The sequence below is a fragment of the Crocodylus siamensis genome, chromosome 4 (assembly GCF_052110815.1).
Source record: "Crocodylus siamensis isolate JL-2025a chromosome 4, ASM5211081v1, whole genome shotgun sequence".
NCBI lineage: Eukaryota > Metazoa > Chordata > Crocodylia > Crocodylidae > Crocodylus > Crocodylus siamensis.
Genome location: NC_143398.1, coordinates 68442932 through 68463079, shown reverse-complemented (window position 1 = coordinate 68463079; position 20148 = coordinate 68442932). Strand labels below are relative to the sequence as shown.

The 20148-nt window shown below is 38.0% G+C and overlaps 1 protein-coding gene across 3 annotated transcripts in view; it reads right to left on the bottom strand.

The window, feature by feature from the left end:
* Positions 1–20148, bottom strand: part of CNOT2 (CCR4-NOT transcription complex subunit 2) — a 115016-nt gene that overhangs the window by 22681 nt on the left and 72187 nt on the right. For 2 of the 3 annotated variants that reach the window (XM_090042528.1, XM_090042529.1), the window contains exons 3-8: positions 16870–16936; positions 13898–14045; positions 13090–13272; positions 9116–9195; positions 7077–7202; positions 4306–4365 (exon numbers count right to left, since the gene is read on the bottom strand). In XM_090042528.1, coding sequence (XP_089898654.1) covers positions 4306–4365; positions 7077–7202; positions 9116–9195; positions 13090–13272; positions 13898–14045; positions 16870–16936 — 664 coding nt within the window. The remainder of the gene's footprint in view (positions 1–4305; positions 4366–7076; positions 7203–9115; positions 9196–13089; positions 13273–13897; positions 14046–16869; positions 16937–20148) is intronic. The other variant, XM_090042527.1, reaches the window with a different exon arrangement.

Genomic DNA, 20148 nt, shown 5'->3' with positions numbered 1-20148 from the left:
TCTTTAGTACTGTAAAGATTTTCCAAACAAAGGTCAGATTATGTTTTACAAATTCCTTGTATGTCTTTTGCAATAGAACATCACTATAGTTGCCAATGACTTGTATAGCAGAAAAATTTTAAGTGCTTAGCCTGCAAATCTGCTCTGACCCCAATTTCTAAAAAGTAGGCCATTCCCACTGAACATGGAATCCAAGACCAGAGAGCAGCATTTGCTATTATATCAACAAAAGAATACTCCAGAGGCTGCCATCCTAGCTCAGATGCACAGAACCACCCCCAGCAATCAGGGCTTCATCACATTAAGTGCAGATGGAGGCAAGCCTAGAGCTCATTTTTTCAGAGATTAAATGCGAGCATGTGAACAAAAAATACATTACTGATGCCTTTCTAGTGGTCCGATGTCAAGGAGGTCTACTTCCTAAATTCACAGAAGGGAACTATGTTGAGTGAATACTGTTGTCTGGACTATTACTATTTTTTCACCCAAGCAGTTAGTCAAAGTTTAAGGTGTTGCAGGTTTCTTCTGTTATGAGGAGAAATCGAAGGAGTCTTGCATTTCTCTGTACACAGCAGGAAGCAACACATGAGAAAGCATCTTTGTTCAGTTTCAAGGCCCCTTCAGCTTGTCCTTAACACAGAAGTGCACTCTCTCAGCTTTTTCACTGAAATCATGCTACCAGTATTACATCTGTGGCTCTGCCTGGTACTTCTTGCTGCCTCTCTGTTTTTCTGGTCCTTTCTGCTTTTCTTTCACTGACATACAAGCCCTAATAAAACAATACCCATGATTATCATCTACCCACATGTGACTTGCCATGTGCCTTTGTTTTGTAGTGATATGTGCCTGGCTGGGACGGATGCTACTGTTGTTTTAGCACCTCGTTCCATAAAACTGTACCACACAGTTACAGGTACTTACAGCTACCATAAAGTGGTTATGCCTAACCCATGCCACTGATCACAGCCAACCCACTGCAGACAGAAAAGGAAAAAATTAAAAAAAAAACAAAAAAAAAAAACCCTGCAAAAAAGGTATAGGATACACTTTTCTACAAGAGGTAGCAAGCTAAACCTTGATACTATCATTTCTTAATACTGTGGGGGTATGCTCAGGGGCATAGGTTTTGTAGATTCCCACCATCTCAAAAAGCCTACTGAAACACTGGATTTAAGGTTTTCCCCTCGACTTGCATATAACAGATTTATGACTCTGAATCCAGTGAATGGTTTCTGTAACCAGAACACATACTCCTGTTGCATTATCTTGGTTTCCTGCTATAGGCACTTCAGGACAGTTTGTGAAATGGTCCATTGTTAGCAAGTATGGATTCCTGGTCGGTTTTAGGAAGAATATCAAGGGCTCCATTAGGGCCTCTATAACATACTCATTTATACAGGGATTAGAAGGGACTTTCTTTACAACACAAAATAAATCTCCTGCCTGCATTTCATTTCAACAACAACAAATGCCCTCCTGTGCAAGATAAGGTTTTTACAACACTAAAGACATCAAGCATTTTTAAACTCGTGGCACTGCACAACCTCCATTTTTTCAGTGTATTTGGTACATACCTACACAAGAATTTCATATAAACTTCAAACTTCGTCACAACAATTAGGAAGCTTTTATGATGGCATTTTGAAAGCATACTGCAGTCAAAATGCATATTGCCAACTGAATTTCAGCAAACTTTTGTTACTTTGGAGTCCGCTCTTATAAACACTTCATCTACTGTCTGTGGGCATGTATTAGGAATACCTTCCTGCAAATTATGGAGAGAACACGGCCATATCTTTTGGAGCACATGTATTCAAGCAGTCAATTCCTTGGTTTACTGCTTAAAGTAGTATTTATTATTAGTCTTTCAATAGGCCATCTGCAAAAGGCCTCACACCTTTACCATTATAGCCAGGCCTTCATGTAATTTAAAATCATAGCACTTCAATTTTTCCTCCCAAGCACCTGGCAAGTTCTCTCACAGGATTCCTGAGTCTAAAGAGCCACTACAGGGATGCAATGCCTGCCTCGACTACAAATTTCCTTCCATGCAGCAGTAAAAATGTTCTACAGATTTAACCACTGCCAGGAGTTCCTTTTGGATGGTACAATCATCTCTCCCCAGAAGACTTTTGCTGCAAAAGCCACCTCCTCCTTAAGGCCTGTATGTTAGTGTGTCAATAACAGCTCCAAACTGCAAGCACTTGCATCTGTGTCCATTATGAAAGGGGTTTTGAAACACAGGTAGGCTAAAACCGGAGCAGTCACAAGAGTCTGAAAAAGCTGCATATCACACTCTACTGACACCTGAAATGGCTGCCTTCTCACCCAAGCTATGCAATGGTTCTGCAATACTGACAACCCACAAACTTCCTGTAGTAGGAGGAGAATCCTAAAAAAGGCTGCACATGAGTGGCTAGGGAGTTGGCCAATTCTGCACAGCTCCAATTTACTTTTTGTCCGTGGAAATTCCCTTGTCACCTTTGTGCACCTGAAATAAAATTACCATATTCAGGAGCTTGCATTTTGGGGGATTCAAATCCAGTTTGGTAGCCTTAAGATTAAATGTATTGTTTTTTGTTCAAAGGTTGTACCATGCAACAGGATATCGTCTAGGCATAATGAATAGGCCAAGACAGTCATACAATGCAACACTGTCTACCCCTGGCCTCAATATGGCAAGTGAAATGCACAAGCCAAAAATCAATCACTTCAAGCTGCTACCAGCTTGGTACTACAGTAAGACAGTCCCCAACTCCCCCCACTTCTAATCCACTTCCCAGGGGTCACACTTAAGTTCCAGACTTCACCTGCTACAGCATCCCAGGTTATGAATAAGAATTCTTTAAAGTGACTTAAATTTAGGCTCAGTCTACACTAATGTTTTGTCAGCATATCTGTATGGGCTAGGGGGTATAAAGATCCATGGTGTGAAGACAGTCATGCTATCAAAGGACTGCTTTAGTTTGCTTAGGTCATGTCAGTTGGGATATAAAGAAGGAAAAGAATGTTGTAGCCAACACTGGCAGAAACACTTCAAGATCTGCATATGCTGTGCCTAACTACAGCAGAGGTAGGTGTCTTTGTCAACACAGACATGCCAGCACAGCTACAGCAGTGCAGGCAAGCCTTTCCCTAATTACAGTCCACAAAGAATCTAATGCTGCTATGTTTCCCATAGGCAGGACTACAGGTGAGACAATCCACTAAAACCTCTGGTGGCTCAACTTGACTAACTCCCCTTGTAATTTTGATACCAGTCTTTACTTTTATCCTCTGGGTCACATTTTACAGCCATGGTTTCTTTTCTAACTATCCCTTGCCTATCAGAAATATTCAACAGATTAATAGGGATTTTTCTTGCTTTGGGTCCAGAAAAGCTTTGGCACCTAGCACTCCCCCAAGATCCTAGATCTCAAAAATGTTTTAATTATTCACCATCTTTCTTTACAGGAAAGTTACTAGACTATAACTACTAAAATAGTTTCCGTCTTTGGAGGCAGAACAATTTGTTCACTGCAACCCACAAATTTCTTTAGAGGGAATTTCCACAGACTGAATGTGTTTGACAGCACTCCTGCTCAATTTGAATTAAATTATATTAAACCAAATTTATTTATTCATTCACCAGCTTGGTTACTCACATTCCAGGGACCCAATTTCAAACCCAGTTTTTGGAAGCATGCACATTCCTCAGACACCATTCCCATTTCAAACCAATTAATTAGTCCAAATTTGTATTACCTATTCTCCGGCCTTTTTAGTATGCCTGGTTTAATCACTTAAGTTAAACTAGCTTGTCTACCATTCCTGCTCAGTTCATCACTCTCACAGGCCATCACACACTGTCACTATCAAACTTCAACTGAAAACAAAATAAAAAAGGTATGCATATGTGATCTGTAAACTAACCATGACTCTGCAGGCCACCAGTGGTCCACGGACCACATTTTTGTAACTGTTGCCATTGGTCAACCTCCTTTTATTACTGTTATAAATATATGTATTGCTGCTTTTAAATTGTATATATAAAGTCTGAACTGCAAGGTGAAGATTTAGGACAAAGGGATTGGGGAAAACTGGGTGAAAAAACTTTAATAGACACTTGTGACGCTCTGTCCTGGCCAGCCTTATGTTTAGAACAATCTTTTAGTGTGGCCAATTTTTTACCCTTCCCCCATTTAATGTTAATTGCCCTTATTTTACCAACTGAATTTACCACTTTTTCTAATCATTCAAAAATGTTATGAACCAGAATAGAGGCCCCTTTTTCATTATACATATTGGGCACAGAGCTGTACTTACAGGGATCTTGGCAATCAGCTTCCATCTTTCTCACTAGCAGCTGCTTCCTCTTCTGGTGCACTGCAACAAGGAAATAATATTCAAGCTCTGTGGTAAATTCCACAGCCTCTCAGAGTGCCTTTGGCTTCCTGTAACTCATCTTGATCTGCAAGTCCAAGCCCACCTGAGTAATTAAAAATTAGCACATTGTCATTTTCCCTGGAAGCCCTCACTGGTATTTGAGTAGAACAGCATCAAAAACTCGGCAGGTCCTGTGGCAGCTGAAGTATAAACTCTTCTTTCTTCTAGCTTTTAGCCATGCCCTTGGCCAGTTCAGATTGATGGTTGGCTCCAAAATGCATATCAAGGGTGTGTAATAGATCCAGGTTACGTTTCTTTTCTTGAGGGCAAATTCTCCATCACCAAAATAGACCTCAAGTTGGTTGCTAGGAACTCCCCCCGCCCCTTTTTTTCCTGTCTTCTTTACAGCTATTCAACTTGACTTTGTTGTTGAACTAAGCCAAACAGGCTTTCCAAGGAATTTTTCTAAGACATAATGGGTTCTTATATTACCTGAGTTGGAACAATACAACTGCTGCCCTAAAGCAAGAAAATAAATTTTCTGGCTGATCTTATTCTTCATCCAGATTGACTGATTATCAAGGGGGTCTGAAATGCTTTGATTTCCTTCCAGAGCTGATTATGAACTCCTTAAGACCTTGCTGCAGCTCATTTCTTGTTATTGGGTTCTGTGTTGGTCAACTGTACCTCTTTATGTGAGATGTGGTCCATGGTAGTCAGATTGCTGGTTACTTCATTAATCTCTCTTTCCATACCAGACTGGAAGTGATCCACTTGGACTTTTCCATCCATCCAAATACTTTAAAACTACTGTTTTAACAGAGATTACATCTTTGCTTTCCTGTCATCGTTCAGTCCGATTTGGGAAGCTTCCTTATGTTGCTTTAATTCCTTTTTGAAAAGGTCTGCAGCTCCTGTCTTAGGTCTTCCTTTATTTTTTTCCGAACATTTCCGATTTCTACATGTATTGCCATCATTTGGTTCATTATGGATTAAAAAGGAGACGCTCACTCTTCTCTGACCACAAAATTAACCAAACTGCAGGTGTTGCAGGTTGCTTCCATGAGAAGGAGAAATTGTAAAAGAGAAAAGACTGCAAAGAAACACTATTAAAAGAACACACAAAGTTCTGTTTCCCAAGCATACCAGGAATCAAACAAACACAAAGCAATTTTGTTCATAGTTCTTTCAAGCTTGCACTTCCAAGCATGCACTTTACCCAAAAGCAGACTTACAGCTTTCACTCATGACCATGTTACTAACGAATGTCTGATGCTTTCTTGCTGCCTTCTCTCACTTTTTTTTTTTTTTTTTATTGCTTTTCAGGCACATGCAAACTTATAAAATGCAGTAGCCAGCAGAAGTCCTCCACCCACATGTAGCTCATCACGCACCTTTCTTTGGACCATGACATGTGCCTGTTTTGACAGTGCTACTATTGTTTCACCACCTGGTAAGAAAGAAACTTAAAACTGTTTTTTAAACCTAAGGAGTGATAGTTATGCCTAATTCATAATGTTATTTTCTTCTGATAACATGAACTCTCATCTTTATGGAAATAAATATGCTCTCTCCTAGAATATCCATCATCACTTCTTTTTTAAGTCATTAAGCCTCTTCAGTTGGAAATTTAAAAGAATTCTAAAAGATAACTACATAGCCTCCCTCCACTGTAGAGCTTAATATTAACATATATAAAACCAACTTCCCAAAGTACTGAAGTAATTAACTATGCAGAAATATATTTTAAAGGAACAAAAAGATTTTTGGAAGTCATCAGGGTAGCTTAGTTTTGATACTGCATAATTATAGATAAACCTTGTAGAATAGGCAAAAAATTATCTATTGCACAAGCTTGATACCTGGTTATTAGCACTTCTTGACGAACAAATGTTAGTAAATATCTAGTATCGTCTTTATAAGCAGAGAGTCAATAAGTACCAAAGCATACAGCAAAAATGTAATCTCTCTGATACCAATGTTGTCTCTCCCAGCGAACAGTGACTTTTTAAAGAAAAATAAGTATCTTAGCAGTCAAAATGTATTTCTGAAATGAACTGGTGACAATTCCAACTGAAAAAAGCATCAGAGGCAACACATGACAAAATACATAAAACTTAAGATATTAAAAAATAAATATGCACTCAGGCTGAAAACTACCAGTTTTCTGCACCAGTTTTAAATTCAAAAGTGATTTTTTTAAAAATATCCACAAAAACAGCTTAGTTTTAGAAATGTACCAGAAGCCCAAAATCAGGTCTCAACTTATTGATATGTGCATGATAAAACTTACCAGCTCTCAGGGTACCACCCTCAAAGACACTGTGCTCCTCTGGGCTGCCAGCTAGACTAGAAGCATTATAACAACCCAATGCAACACTTGTGCAGACTTAATTAGCACTCCCCAGTGAGTGGCAGTTACCTTGTCCCCAAACTAAATCACACGTGAACAACGCCTGTAGTTTAGGAGGCAGCCTAGCTGAAGCAGCACAGCGTGTCCAAGACAATATATTTACTATGGACATAGCCTGATCCCATTTTTACAGCTTTCACATTTAAAAGTCTGTTTAACTGAAAGTTACTGAGATTTGTGATATAAATGCCCATCACTGGGCAAAACATAACCTATCATCTCATGAGTCAGTAGTAGTAGACAAATTAGGCACGTAAACATTTATTTCTTCAAACAATTTTCACAAACACATTCTTACCGTAGGGAGCCCTTCCAGCTAAAGGATTTATTAATGGAGTTGGGTTGCCACTTCCTTCCCTTCTGTTTCTGTCTGCTAGTGCTGGAAAATCTGAAAGGTCCAGTCCTGTCACATTTTCACTTCCATCTAAAAACAAAAAACAAACATTTTAAGTAGCTTTGAATTTTTAACCCAAAACATCTGTAGTGTGGAGGTGGTAGTGTTGCCATGATACACCTGGAAATATACAACAGGCAAGAATTCTTGTCTATGATATCTTTGACTGGGCCACTTGTATGGCTCGGATAGACAGGATACTCCAGTAGCTACACCTAAGTCTATCTGAACCATAAAACTGGTCCAATAAGAGGCATTACCCATAAGAATTCTTAACAAATTGTAATAGGAAATGAAACTTTTCTAGAGTCAATGGGCACATCTACATGAGACGATTAACGCTCAGTAGAATTAGTCTACTGCAGGTTTGTGTCATGGTAAAAGGTGGTGCTACTGCGCTAATGTATGGTAGAATTAGCCTACTTTACACTAGCATCACTTAAAAAGTATGTGCTGGTGCTACAGTAGCACCAAGTTACTATGCATTTAGTTAGTACCTGTTATTACAGGTACTAAACTTAATGAGCAGTAATCGCAGAGCATTAATGCACATGTAGACGTGCCCAGCGATGACTAAACTAGAGCAATTCTAACAAAATGTTTTTGTTAAAATTTCCAATAAAACTGGAAACCATAAAAGTAACATTGAGTGCCACAGTGTTAGTTACACATGATGTTCTGAGAAAATAAAATCCCACAAGGTTTTTTAAAAAAGAAAAAAAAAAGAAAGAGAATAAAAAGAGCATACTTGGTTCTCTTCACGTTACCATTAGAATTATAGACAAATTTTAACAATAACCACTAGATAATGAAACTAGGCTTTGGTGTATTTTTTAAATGAATAATATTAAAGTAGCAAATCATTACATTTTCCAGGAGTCTGGTAACTCACATGTATAAAACACACACAAATTCCATTAAAAAGGAGTCAGTTCTGATAATAGCTAGAAAAAGAAGGGTTTAAAGAGAAGCAATAGTAATCAAGAACAGCTCTTATCCCTTCAAGCTTTAAATAAGGCAGGAATTAAAGAACTACAGAGGAAGTGACAGAATGAAAGCTGATGTAGGAAATGGATTCCAGTTCACAGCAAGATACAAGATGAAAAATGTATAAACAGTTTTGAGATCCATAATGCCATCACAGGGCTCCAGTGACTACACAGACTACCCTAATGGCCATTACTTCAGAGCTTTATGACATCACCAAATGCCATTAGACAATTACTGCCCAGTCGCCCTGTACAAAAAAAGAGATGTACATAATAAACACGTACTTAAAACACAAGGCCTTTCCCTAAAGAATGTATGCATCTTTGCTTAATATAAAATTAAGAGATTAGCATTCCTAAGAAAATGGGAACTACCAGTTTAAAAAGCATTATTTAAAAAAAATGTTTGTTCAAGAAGAACTTCTAACAAATGATTAAAAATATTCAGTCACTAATATTCTCATAGAAACTTGATGAATTATGTTTCTTGCTAATTAATGATTTTTCTGCAACATCTTCCTTCTTTTTGTTCCTGGCCCCATGAACTATTTTTGATTTTGAAACTAACTGGTTATGTGTATGTGAATAAAACTAAAAAAGAAAAAATCCAGTCAAAAACGGACTATTTTCAGTGCTTTATTTTCTTAGACGTGAAAAATGTTACGACATACCAGCATAATTTCAGGAAGCCATTGTCTTTGAGCAACTTTAAAACTGTCAAAGTAAGTTTAATCTTTTTAAATTATTACATGAAAAAGATAATTATTTGCCATATATTAATGCCAGTTTTATTTTGTGTGTATATTCTTAAGTCACATGAACAACACTGTATAACAAAGCCGCTATGCAAAACTTCAGAATTGGAACAAAAAATGTGATCAGATAGCAAAATATTTAACAACTGTGCCTTATCCAGATTGTACTTTATACTTTACTTTTTTAAAGTATACTTACCTGTTCCATTAAAAATGTTACTTGATAAGGAGTTACTCATTCCAAACGCCTGATTCCTGTTCATTCCAAATCCAGACATACTGTACAAAAGAACAACAAAACACACAAAATTTTAAAAAAACAACAAAAAACACAGGCATGACTGAATAGACACTAACTCTGAGTCAAAGGAAAAGAGAAGTGAAAAAGGAAAATTAAGACACTCAACCAAGACATCTCTTGAATTACCTTCAAGAAAAATATCCTATAAATCCTGTTTTCATTGGTGTCTTTCGCACCTGTCATTTATAAATGAGCCTTGCTTAAGAGTATACAATTCAAGTTTTGAAGACAAATTTTTAATTCTTAAAATTCAACCTCAACTTATACACTGTCCCCCACCTTGGTGTGCAAGGCACTGGAAGCCTTGGGGGGGGCTCGTGGAAGAGGTGGCATGCTGGTGGGACCCCAGGAAGTTGGATTGGGCCCTGGGAGCTTGGGCAGCACATTTCCCACTAGCAGTATACCCACCTAGCCCCCAGGAATGCTGCTGCCATGAAGGCAAGGACTGGATCCTCTCCTACCTCTGCCCAACACCTCATGCTGCCCCCTAGGACAAAGCCAGCCCCTTCCCGGGCAGCACCAGGTATCCTGTGTGCTGCTGGCCACAAGAGCCTGCTGAAGACACAAGTGGCAAGGGGCTTGATCCGGCTTTCAGGGGAGCTTCCCCACCTGCCCTGTGGCTGGGGCCGGTGGAAGGGGGATGAGGTGCTAATGGGTCAGGCATCCCCCGAGCTGCAGGGGGGAGGCAGACTTTCCCTCCATGGTAGCAGCACCCTCCCAGAACTGGCTGGGTGGGCTGCTAGTGGGCCATATGCTGTCTGAGTTCCCAGGGCCTGATCCAACTTCCCAGGAGCCCACCAGCACACCACCTCTCCCACGAGCCCACCTGCACTTCCAGAGCCTCACACGCTGAGGCACAGTCAACTTATACACTGGACAAAAAAAAAGTTAGGATTTTTGTAACAGAAATATGGGGTGGACTTATACAACTTATACGCCATAAAAAAAAAAGGGTACATTTTAAAGATAATGGATTAAGAAAAATCCTAGATACAAAAATAGTGTGGCAGGGATTAGCACAGCATAAATCAAATTATATGAATAAATAAAATCTTAACTCCAAAATGTTTCATCTAGCATAGCATTTTAAAACAAATCTACAAATGTACCCTAAAAAGGAGTTCAGATTTACTGCATTGTTTGTGTACGCACGTGTGTGCGTACACACACAGTATTAATATAATATAATATAATCATGCATATGGTCTAAGAAGTGACCAAGGTTATTAGGATTGAATCACAATATGAAAGCTGAAGTTGCAACAGATAACTTAGTAGGAGCAGAGTGCTGTAGCTTTGATGGCCCAAAAAGTGTCAAGAGGTAAGATTTTCTTTGCGTTATCTTTTACTGAATAAGATATATAGTTGGAAGAGCTGTCAGACAAGGTTTTGGGAATAGGGCCCCCTTCCTCACATATCACAATGAGATAACATTGCTTGTGAGAAATATGCCCCCACAGAAAACCACTCTCTCTCCAATCCTCAAAGGAAATTTAAAAAATACCTTTCATAGGTGAGCCTATGAACTCCACTTTATCAATCTACTGGATACAAAAAAGCATTGACCAAATATAGACACTGGATTTATGACACGTTATAAACTTGCCTGACATCCGACTCCCCAGGCAAACCCTCCATTGTTTATCAACTATTTTCATTCCCTTCCCACCCCTACTCCTGTCTCCCATCCAATAGTATCTCACCTAATGACCACTCAATTTACATTTTAACTGACTGCCTTTCTCGCACACATACTGGCCTCTGGCCGCTTTACTACTCCCATTCGGGAAGACCTGCAGATGCTTCCTCAGCCTGACAAAGGGCATTTGTGCCTGAAAGCTTGCTAAGAAAAATTTTTCCAACTACTTGAGTTGCTCTAATAAAAGATATCAGATTTACCCAAAGTCTAGACTACTTCAAGTGATTATCAATTAAACAACTGTCAAAGGCAACTATAACATTTTCATAAAGGTTTAACTTTTGCATAACAGCACTGAAACACTGGCAAACTTGGCGTTTAACTGTTCGGCAAATGCCACTAATGTACGCGTAAATAGCTGCCTTTAAAATCAGTTGAAAAACACCCCACATTAATTCAATGAAAACAGCAACCTGAGTTCCAATGGAGCTTCCTTCTCAGCTAACTAGAATAAAGCATGCATACAGTAACATAGAATCAATAAAAGACAAATAGCCCAAAAGGTACTGCAGACTAAGATAGCCTCATCTCTGAATTACTGCCAAAAGTTAGTGTTTACTTGAACGAGTACTCAATGTCTACATTTAAAGATCAAAATCTTTCTTCTCATTTGAAAGCATACTGCTTCCCTTAGCCTTTCTATTGTAGCACACCTATACAGATGCAAATGCTTGCTTATGAAACTTCCAAGTTAAAAGCTAAAAAAACCAAAACAAAGAACAACACATCAACGTTAACTGTTAATGTACATAATAGACAATGGGATTAAACAGTTCACAGAGCATAGAGAGGATACAATGAGCCCTCTTGCATAAAGGAGGCAAGGACAGACAACTACCTCAGCCAGGAGTGGAAAGGGGAGAGGGTCTGCACACCATTAAAATCACAGGGTGCCTGTACACAAGCACAAAGGCTGCTCAAATGCACTGGTATTACAGCACACCAGAGCAGACCTGATCTATCTTCATAAGATACTGGATACTTGATTTATCAAGTCTGCTGGAGCCTTAATTACTGCGTTCCAGCCAGCCTCTGCATCTTGCATATCAATGTCCCTGCACTTCAAGATAGCGGCAGAGGCACTTGAACTAAAGCTCACTGAATGACCTTTAGTTCAAGCACCCCTACCACCATTTTGAAGCACATGAAGGCTGATACATGAGACAGTGAGGTGCTTAAATTAGGGCAGCTCTTGGAGCCAACCTAATTAAAGCACTGCCCCTCCCACCCCAGGAGTACATGTAAAAATACCCTCAGATACAAAAGAAATTATTCCCATTGTTCTGTCTCTCTCCCACTATTTTCATATGGTACTGGATTGGGTTGGAGAAGCCATTTGACTGACAAATTTAAAAACTTGTACGCAGTACAGAAATGAGTCTTTAGAAGAGATCTAAACAAAGGAAAAGTTAAAACTGGGATACAGTGACACATGGTAAATCAGTTGCAATGGTTCTTTTAAAACTGTTTATGTAAACAGTCAATAAGCTTACACCAATTCATTTTTGTAAACCCAATACAAGGCAACATAAGCAATCAATAATTTCAAGGCCTGGGCTACAAAGTCAGGAAAAGAACAAAGCTGTTGAGATTACCACACCAACACAGTCTTACATAGGTGAGACATACTGGGGGGCAAAAATGTCTGTTCTCCAAATGGCTCCAGAGCTGCAGCATGAAGATGCAGGACTTTCAGCATATCAGTTTGCTGAGCCAAATCCCAATGAACAATTTTTAAAATTAAGTTTTGCCTTATATGCGCTTTCCACTTTAGCCTGGAGGACCCAAAAAACCTGTGTACATTTCAAAACGTGTACACCTCTCCACTGTAACAGACCCCACCACCATGACAATGAGTAGTTCCCAGGCCCTCTGAGCACGTACCAGTAAACACATACCCAAGAGAAGTGGTGTGTACAGACTCAGTACTGTTCTACAGTGGCTACCCATTGTGGCATACAGTGGCTTCTGTCCAGGATATGGACAGGAACAAAACAAGAGCAAGTACAAAACACAGCCCTCACCCACCAGCAATATGAGATAGTGCAAAGAGACAATGCAGACATGCTCTTGACTTCTCAGCAGCAAGAGCTGGACATTTCAAACTATATTTTAAATTTTAGGACTACTGTTAAATATATCTATAGCTGCATGCATTCTAACCAAGTCTTACCTGTTCACAGTAAAAGGTTGTCGAGAGGGTTGTTGCTTTGGCATACATATTATGCTAGGAGAGCTTCTGTTGGGGCTGCCTAACCCTGAACTGCTCATGCTGTTTGTTCTGCTGGGAATTCCAATGCCCTGACCAACCTGGGAGTGGTTCATCATATTCCTAGGATTCATAGGCAATATACCCCTGAAAAAGACAAAGCATCCAAAAAACATTAATTTCTAATGTTTCATTAATTGCTTCAGATTCATTTTCCAATTTAAGAAGATTTTCTAATCTATGACAAGCTAGATTTGTGGTAAATTTCAATACAGCATAACATTTAGATAATTCTCAAGCAGCAGAATATTATTTACGGGTTCCTGAGAAATTCCACATGACCCATCATATACTAAGCAAATCCTTAGTCAGACTTGGTATAGAACACCAAAAATATTTAAAGTGAAATTAAAAAGAAAAAAGTCTTAATGGGTTAGAAATATTTAAGTTTCTTAATACATCAAGCTCGTTGTAATACTTCTGTCCTATCATCTTTATTGCTGGAATAGTTTATTACATGCATATATTTTTACCCATGCATTTTACTACAGCATTCTTGCATTCTGTAGCAATATCTGCCAGTGAACACTATCTTTACACATGGACAAGTACTGTATTGCAAATATCCTCCCAAATACAGGCAGCATTCAACATAATTATTTCCTTTTTTAAATTAAATTAGAATGTAAGCTACTTTAGGTGAAACACGCACCACACTTAAAAACTGCTCTGCAGAAACACAATTGCAGAAATATCAGCTACCAATAAATACCTGCTCGGAGATGGAGGCGTATGAAGTGACATTGTTGGTACCCCTGTTGTTGGTGTTACGTGGCTCGGTAACTGAGTGCCTTGTGATAAGCTGCGATTTAACTGAGGGGTATTGTTGCTCATTCCCCTCATTGGAAGGCCTAGTGCACCTATTGAAAAAAAATTCAGAGGGGTGGAAATATATTGCAATCAGGAACAACGTCTGATCCAAATGGTAGCTTAAAATCGAATCTTATTTGACAATCTAAAAAAAAAAAAAAAAGTGTAAAGACTGCAGTAAAATGCAGTGTAAAAATTCAGTACTTCCTTGCACATTTTAAATCATTTTAATTCTGCTCCGTCTTCTAATTTGCAGAATTTTTTTTTAATATTTGCAGCCATTTGCATTCGATACACTAATCAAAACTGCACTTCCACTGGGATTTACATTTTACAGCAAGTTCTATAGGTTGGATTTTATATAATAATTTGAGACTTCTGTTTACAATGTTTATCAGAAGAATAAGTAGTGAAACAACTTTATAGTATTCTTTTAATTTTTAAAGTGTGCCGACTTTCACTCTTAAAACATTAAATAATGCGATAAGCTAGACTATTCTCTGAAGCATTTCAAACTTGTTTTAAATAGGACTTGTTGATCATATTTTCCTGTTGAAAAACTAACTCAAAATATATTTTGATGTTACAGGCTACATATTGTAAATTTTAAAAATGAAGTGGAGTACATTTAAACCCATGTAAAAACTCAAACAACAGCTGTAATTTCACAGGGGTTCTTTTAAAGAACTCTACTGAAAATTCATACAAATTGGTTTAGCATATACAGACAGACACTTGGCCTAGTTTAAACGCATCTCATTAAAAACAACAAAAACGTCTTTAATAAAAAGCAGAATCCATTAACTTAATTTTCAATAATGTTTCCAAGGTCTTATTTGTTTTGTAAAGGGGGGGGGAAACCAAAAAACAAACAAACAAAAAACCCCAAAAGCAGATTTCTGCTTCTTGAAGATAAAACTTCAGTATCCAAAATGAAGTCATACGCAAGGTTCCAAGAAAAAGAGGACAACTGGATTTAAACCGTCCTCCAGTATAATAAAAGAATCACAGTAAACATCACACTGCTTTATGTATTACTGCAACCACCACAGTGGTTCAACATGTGCAGGTATATGTAGCAGAAAATAAAGCATTTTAGTATGAAAAAAGTTACATTACATCACAAAGATAAAAATTTAAAAGCGTTCCCTGGGAAAGTCTGGGGGTGTTAATGTCAAAGCAAATTTTAAAACTAATATTAATAAAAGTGGATATAACCTGTATATACACAGAGCTACAAGGTAAGAAAAAAAATCTGCAAAGGAAACCTTAAGTCTACTGTAGGATAACAAATGTTCCATGTTATAATCATCAGTCCAAATATTTTAAAACAACAATTTAAAGATCAAATTTGATAAATTGTTTAACAATTATTGTGAACAGTCACTCTGAAAAAACCCTATTTTTTACCTTCCTCTTTCATTATTACATTCAGTAATTGCTCATGCACCAAAAGTTTTAGCTGGCAAATGATTTAGGTTGATCACTAGAAAAAGAAAATAATAGGGGCTAATTCTGTGCCTGGAATTTGTTTTCTGAGATTCAGATTTGTAGCACTATGGATCTGGTACTCCCATGCTAGACTGGGACATAGCTAGATGGTTGATAAAGAAAATGCCAAGGTACAAAATATATTTACATTGTCAATTTTGTACTGCCAAATAGCATTTCAAATGGTTAAACAGCCTTAAAAACAGCATGTAGTTTTCCCCTTTCTGAACACCAAAAGAAACAAAATGCTTGCTAATATCTTCTAGTTTTAGGTCACAATTCCACTTTGGTCAGTTCTGGAGCTGATTTCTAAAGCAAAACATAGCTGAAGTGCTAGGTTAAGAAAAACATGTTAAACAGTATCAAGATGATCCAATGGACATAATGAATAAAAACCTGTGATAACAGTATCTACAAAATATCATAGACCCAACATATGCAAGTGGTGGAAGCTAAATAAAATAAATACCAGCTTCTGGGCTCAAAAAAGCCCTAAAACCACATTCTCTGATCACTTAGAAACAGATTTAGAAAACTGCAACACTGAAGGAAGTACCAGTTGCTCTAACACTGATTAAAATCAACAGTTTTCAAGACAACCACTTTCTCATGGTAGTGTTTAAATGTTACCTGAAGAAATATCTAGCTAGTGCATTAGAAAGACAGGAGACAGGGGTTATACCCAGCTGAAAGTCACTTACTAAAATATCCTGTAAGATACTTTCCTGATAATAACTACTAACAGAAATTGATTAGTCTCAAGACATGTTTACCTAAAAGCAAGTAATACATGTAAAACCTTTCTATATCAGTAGTTAATTTCTCTGCATCTACCAATTTAAACCTGCAAGAAACAGAAAAAGAAGGAAGAATGGGCCAGGAGGGAAAACAAATTCCTTGTCTCCAGCTTTACTAACACAACTGCAAATAATTATTCGTGTTGACCAAATTTTAGAGGTAAGCATATGAAAATTTGCCTCTTGGGAACAGAGGCCACATTTCACAGCAAATTGATCATCTGATTCCCCATGTCCATTCTTCAGAAACCTAGATTTATTTTCTCCCAGTTTTTAGTGGTCTTTAAAAAAAAAAAAAAAGATAAATAAATCCACAACTATTCTCTCTTCATAAGGTATTTAATATTTCAGTATTATTTATTTTGGACCTGTAGAACACCAGCACATGGCAAATATATATTTTTTTAATTTTCACTCATCCTAAAATATACCCTATACAAAAGCCACAAAGAAAGAGATAAGCTATTCAAGGTCTTTTATGTGATCAGAAGAAAATAAGACCAGGTGCATGTTTTCTCTCTACAATGTAAAAGTGACATGTTCATATATCACAATCAAACATACTGATAATAAACTGAATTCTTACTTTGTTGCCCGTATAAACTTGCCCCAAATTGAGACAGCTGACCTGATGTTGATGGCGATGCCAGCATCTACAATTTTAAAAAGTTAATGAGACACAGAAAGCTACAAGTTAAGTTATTTTAGAATAATACCTAGGATTGTAACATCATACTGATTTGATTGTAAATATAGACTTTTAAATGGTCTCAAACATCCCAGAGATTATCAAGACATTCAACATGAAGCATTCCATAATATGTACTTGTTAGCACCTGGAAAGAATACTGTGTTTTCACTGATGATGTGTATTAAAGGCATCAAATACAAGACAACTGAAATTTGCTAGATGCTGTAGCACACAGGAAAACAATAAGCATAATTTAGGTTCATCAGCCTGAAGCTTACACCTGGCCTTACAGAAGGAAAAGTAAAAATTCAAAAAAAGACGACCAAATACCTAAGTTCTTTAATACATTTGTAAAATATTTGTCCTCTGTACATTATCTGTTTTGCATGCAATATACAATGTGGTATGGTACTAAAGGTTCATCAACACTCTTGGAATGATCTGCAATATGAACACTTACGATTAATCTGGAGATCCAAATTCATGTCAATAAACTATCAAGAAACATTACTGTGGATCACAGATGCAAGAAAAATGACTAACCCATAGGGCAAAAGCAGCATTATATAATAGTCCAGAATCAAAGGTCTGGGCTATGTTTAAATTTAAAAAAAAATTTTGGAAAAGGAGCATGTAGTTGGGGCTTTAGCCCTTTAGGACTTCAGAGTGGATGGACAACCAGGGAAAAAGTCTTTTGGAAGTTTAAATGCTGTAGACTTTATACAAGTAAATGCAGACAGCGAAGAACAGACATAAAGAGATTTACATAAAAATTACCAACTGAGACATATACTATATACATATCTATGTATGTGATACATGTACCAATGTATGCATCTATTGGGTAGCAAGTACAACCATAAATTAAAGATATTTCTTAAGATGCAAAGATGACAAATTAATGACTCAAAATAGAGTTGAGCCAAAAGAAAAAAAAAACACTCTAAGACAGACATAAATGATACTGTAGCACCTGAATCAGCTCCCCATGTGAAGTGTAGGCTTCACTTACTACAAGGCTTTGCTCATCTATAATAATTTAATATGAATTATTTATCTATCCAGGTGTTTGCTTTTTAAGGACAATCAGACTGGTCACACAGCAACAGATGGCACTATTTTTAACAGAAAAGTGTGGTAACCAACTACATGTTTTTTAAAATTCCAACGTGGCAGCTACTCTAAGGATAGTTGGAAGACTACTGTGAAAAAATAATTGTTTGATGTGCCCTGCCCCCAGCAAACATCAGGAGACACAGGAGGCTTACTACTGTGCATTTCAACTAAACTTCTGGAGAAAAGGTATCTAAGGCATCTACTATTTTAGAACACAGGATTTGTTTTGCTGCATACTGTATTTGATTTCCTTGTTAAACTCATTTGCATTTTACAAATATATTTAACCTTAAATTGAATATTAATGATGTATACTACAGAAACAGCTTGAGTATCAAAGAACCTTTTACTAGGTACAACATCAAAAACAAAAGAATTGAAGAGGTTTTTTTGGCCCTTGAGGAAAGATTACAATCTCATATAGGCTAACAGTTGTAGCCATTTAAATCTCCCCTGCTCCACTTCCCACTGATATTACCTATCAACAGTGACTAGAAACCCCAGTTTGGTTCTTGGTAAAGAGGGGGAGGGGCAAGCAGTGCCAGAATTTCAGAGTGTCCTACATAAATTGAAGGATTGGGCCAAAAGGAATCTCATGAAGTTCAATAAGGATAAGTGCAAATTTCTGCATTTAGGATGAAATAATCCCATGCATCAGTTCAGGTTGGGGTCTGACTGGCTGGGCAGCAGCTCTGCAGAAAAGGACCTGGGGGTTACAGTGAACAATAAGCTGAATATGAGCCAGCAGTGTGCCCTTGTTGCCAAGAAGACTAACTGCACCCTGAACTGCAATGGGAGGAGTTCCTTTGCCAGCAAGTCAAAGGAAGCGATTCTTACCCTGTTCAGCACCGGTGAGGCCACATCCGGAGTACCATGTTCAGTTTGGGCCCCCTCCTACAGAATGGATATGGACAAATTGGGGAAAGTCCAGCCGAGGGCAACAAAAATGGTGAGGGGTCTGGGACACATGACTTCTGAGGAGAGGCTGGGGGAACTGGGCTTATTTAGTCTGGAGAAGAGTAGACTGAGAGGGGATTTAACAGCAGCTTTCAACTACATGGAGGAGGTGCAAAGGAAGATGGAGCTAGACTGTTCTCAGTGGTGGCAGATGACACAACAATCTCAAGTTGCAGCCAGGAAAGTTTATGTTAGATATTAAGAAGAATTTTCTCACTAGGAGTGCAGTAAAGCACTAGAACAGGCCACCCAGAGAGGTGGTGGACTCTCCATCCTTGGAGGTTTTTAAGACCTAGCTAGACATAGCTTTGGCTGGGATGATCTAGTTGCGGATGGCCCTGCTTTGAGCGGGAGGTTGGACTAGACTTCCTGAAGTCCCTTCCAACCCTAATTTTCTATGATTCTATAATTAACCCTCTGGGTTCCAGAGCCAAGCTGATGCAGTGGCTCCACTAACAAGCCCATGAGCCAGAGGATCAACTTGTGCAGGCAGGATCCAAGCCACTGGGCATACACTTGACACCCCTGATCTAAAAAAACAGCATGACAACATGACAGTTACTACAGCCATAGATCATGTGATTGAGCTACCATCTGCTAGTGACATGGATTGACTGAAGGTGCCAGTCAGCAATGTAAAAACGTTTCTATTAAGATTAGTATTGTGTAATATCTAAACTTTTTGTAGAATGTTACATAATAAAATTATGATACAATTTGTACTGTACCTAAAATTATATTTATATTTTAAATATTTAAATTTATATGATAAATTATATCACTTACTTTCCACAGAATTTGCTACTACATTATACAGTAAATGCCTCTCCACCAATCAGTAGTGAGATGTAGGACCACTGGGAAATGCCCATGAGAATCAGCTATTTGTGCTGCAACAAAGTCCCTAAAATGGCTTTTTCCCCCACCTGGGAGTTAAGCAGACCCCTAATTATACATGCCTTCATTAACTCCCGATTAGTTTATTACAGTGCAATTTATCATCGGCCCTGAAAAAAGCTGCATTGCCATTCACTTGAAATTCCCAGTGTGTGAAGAAATTATCATGCTTTAAAAGCTCTGAGAAGAACAGTGTGTCTACTT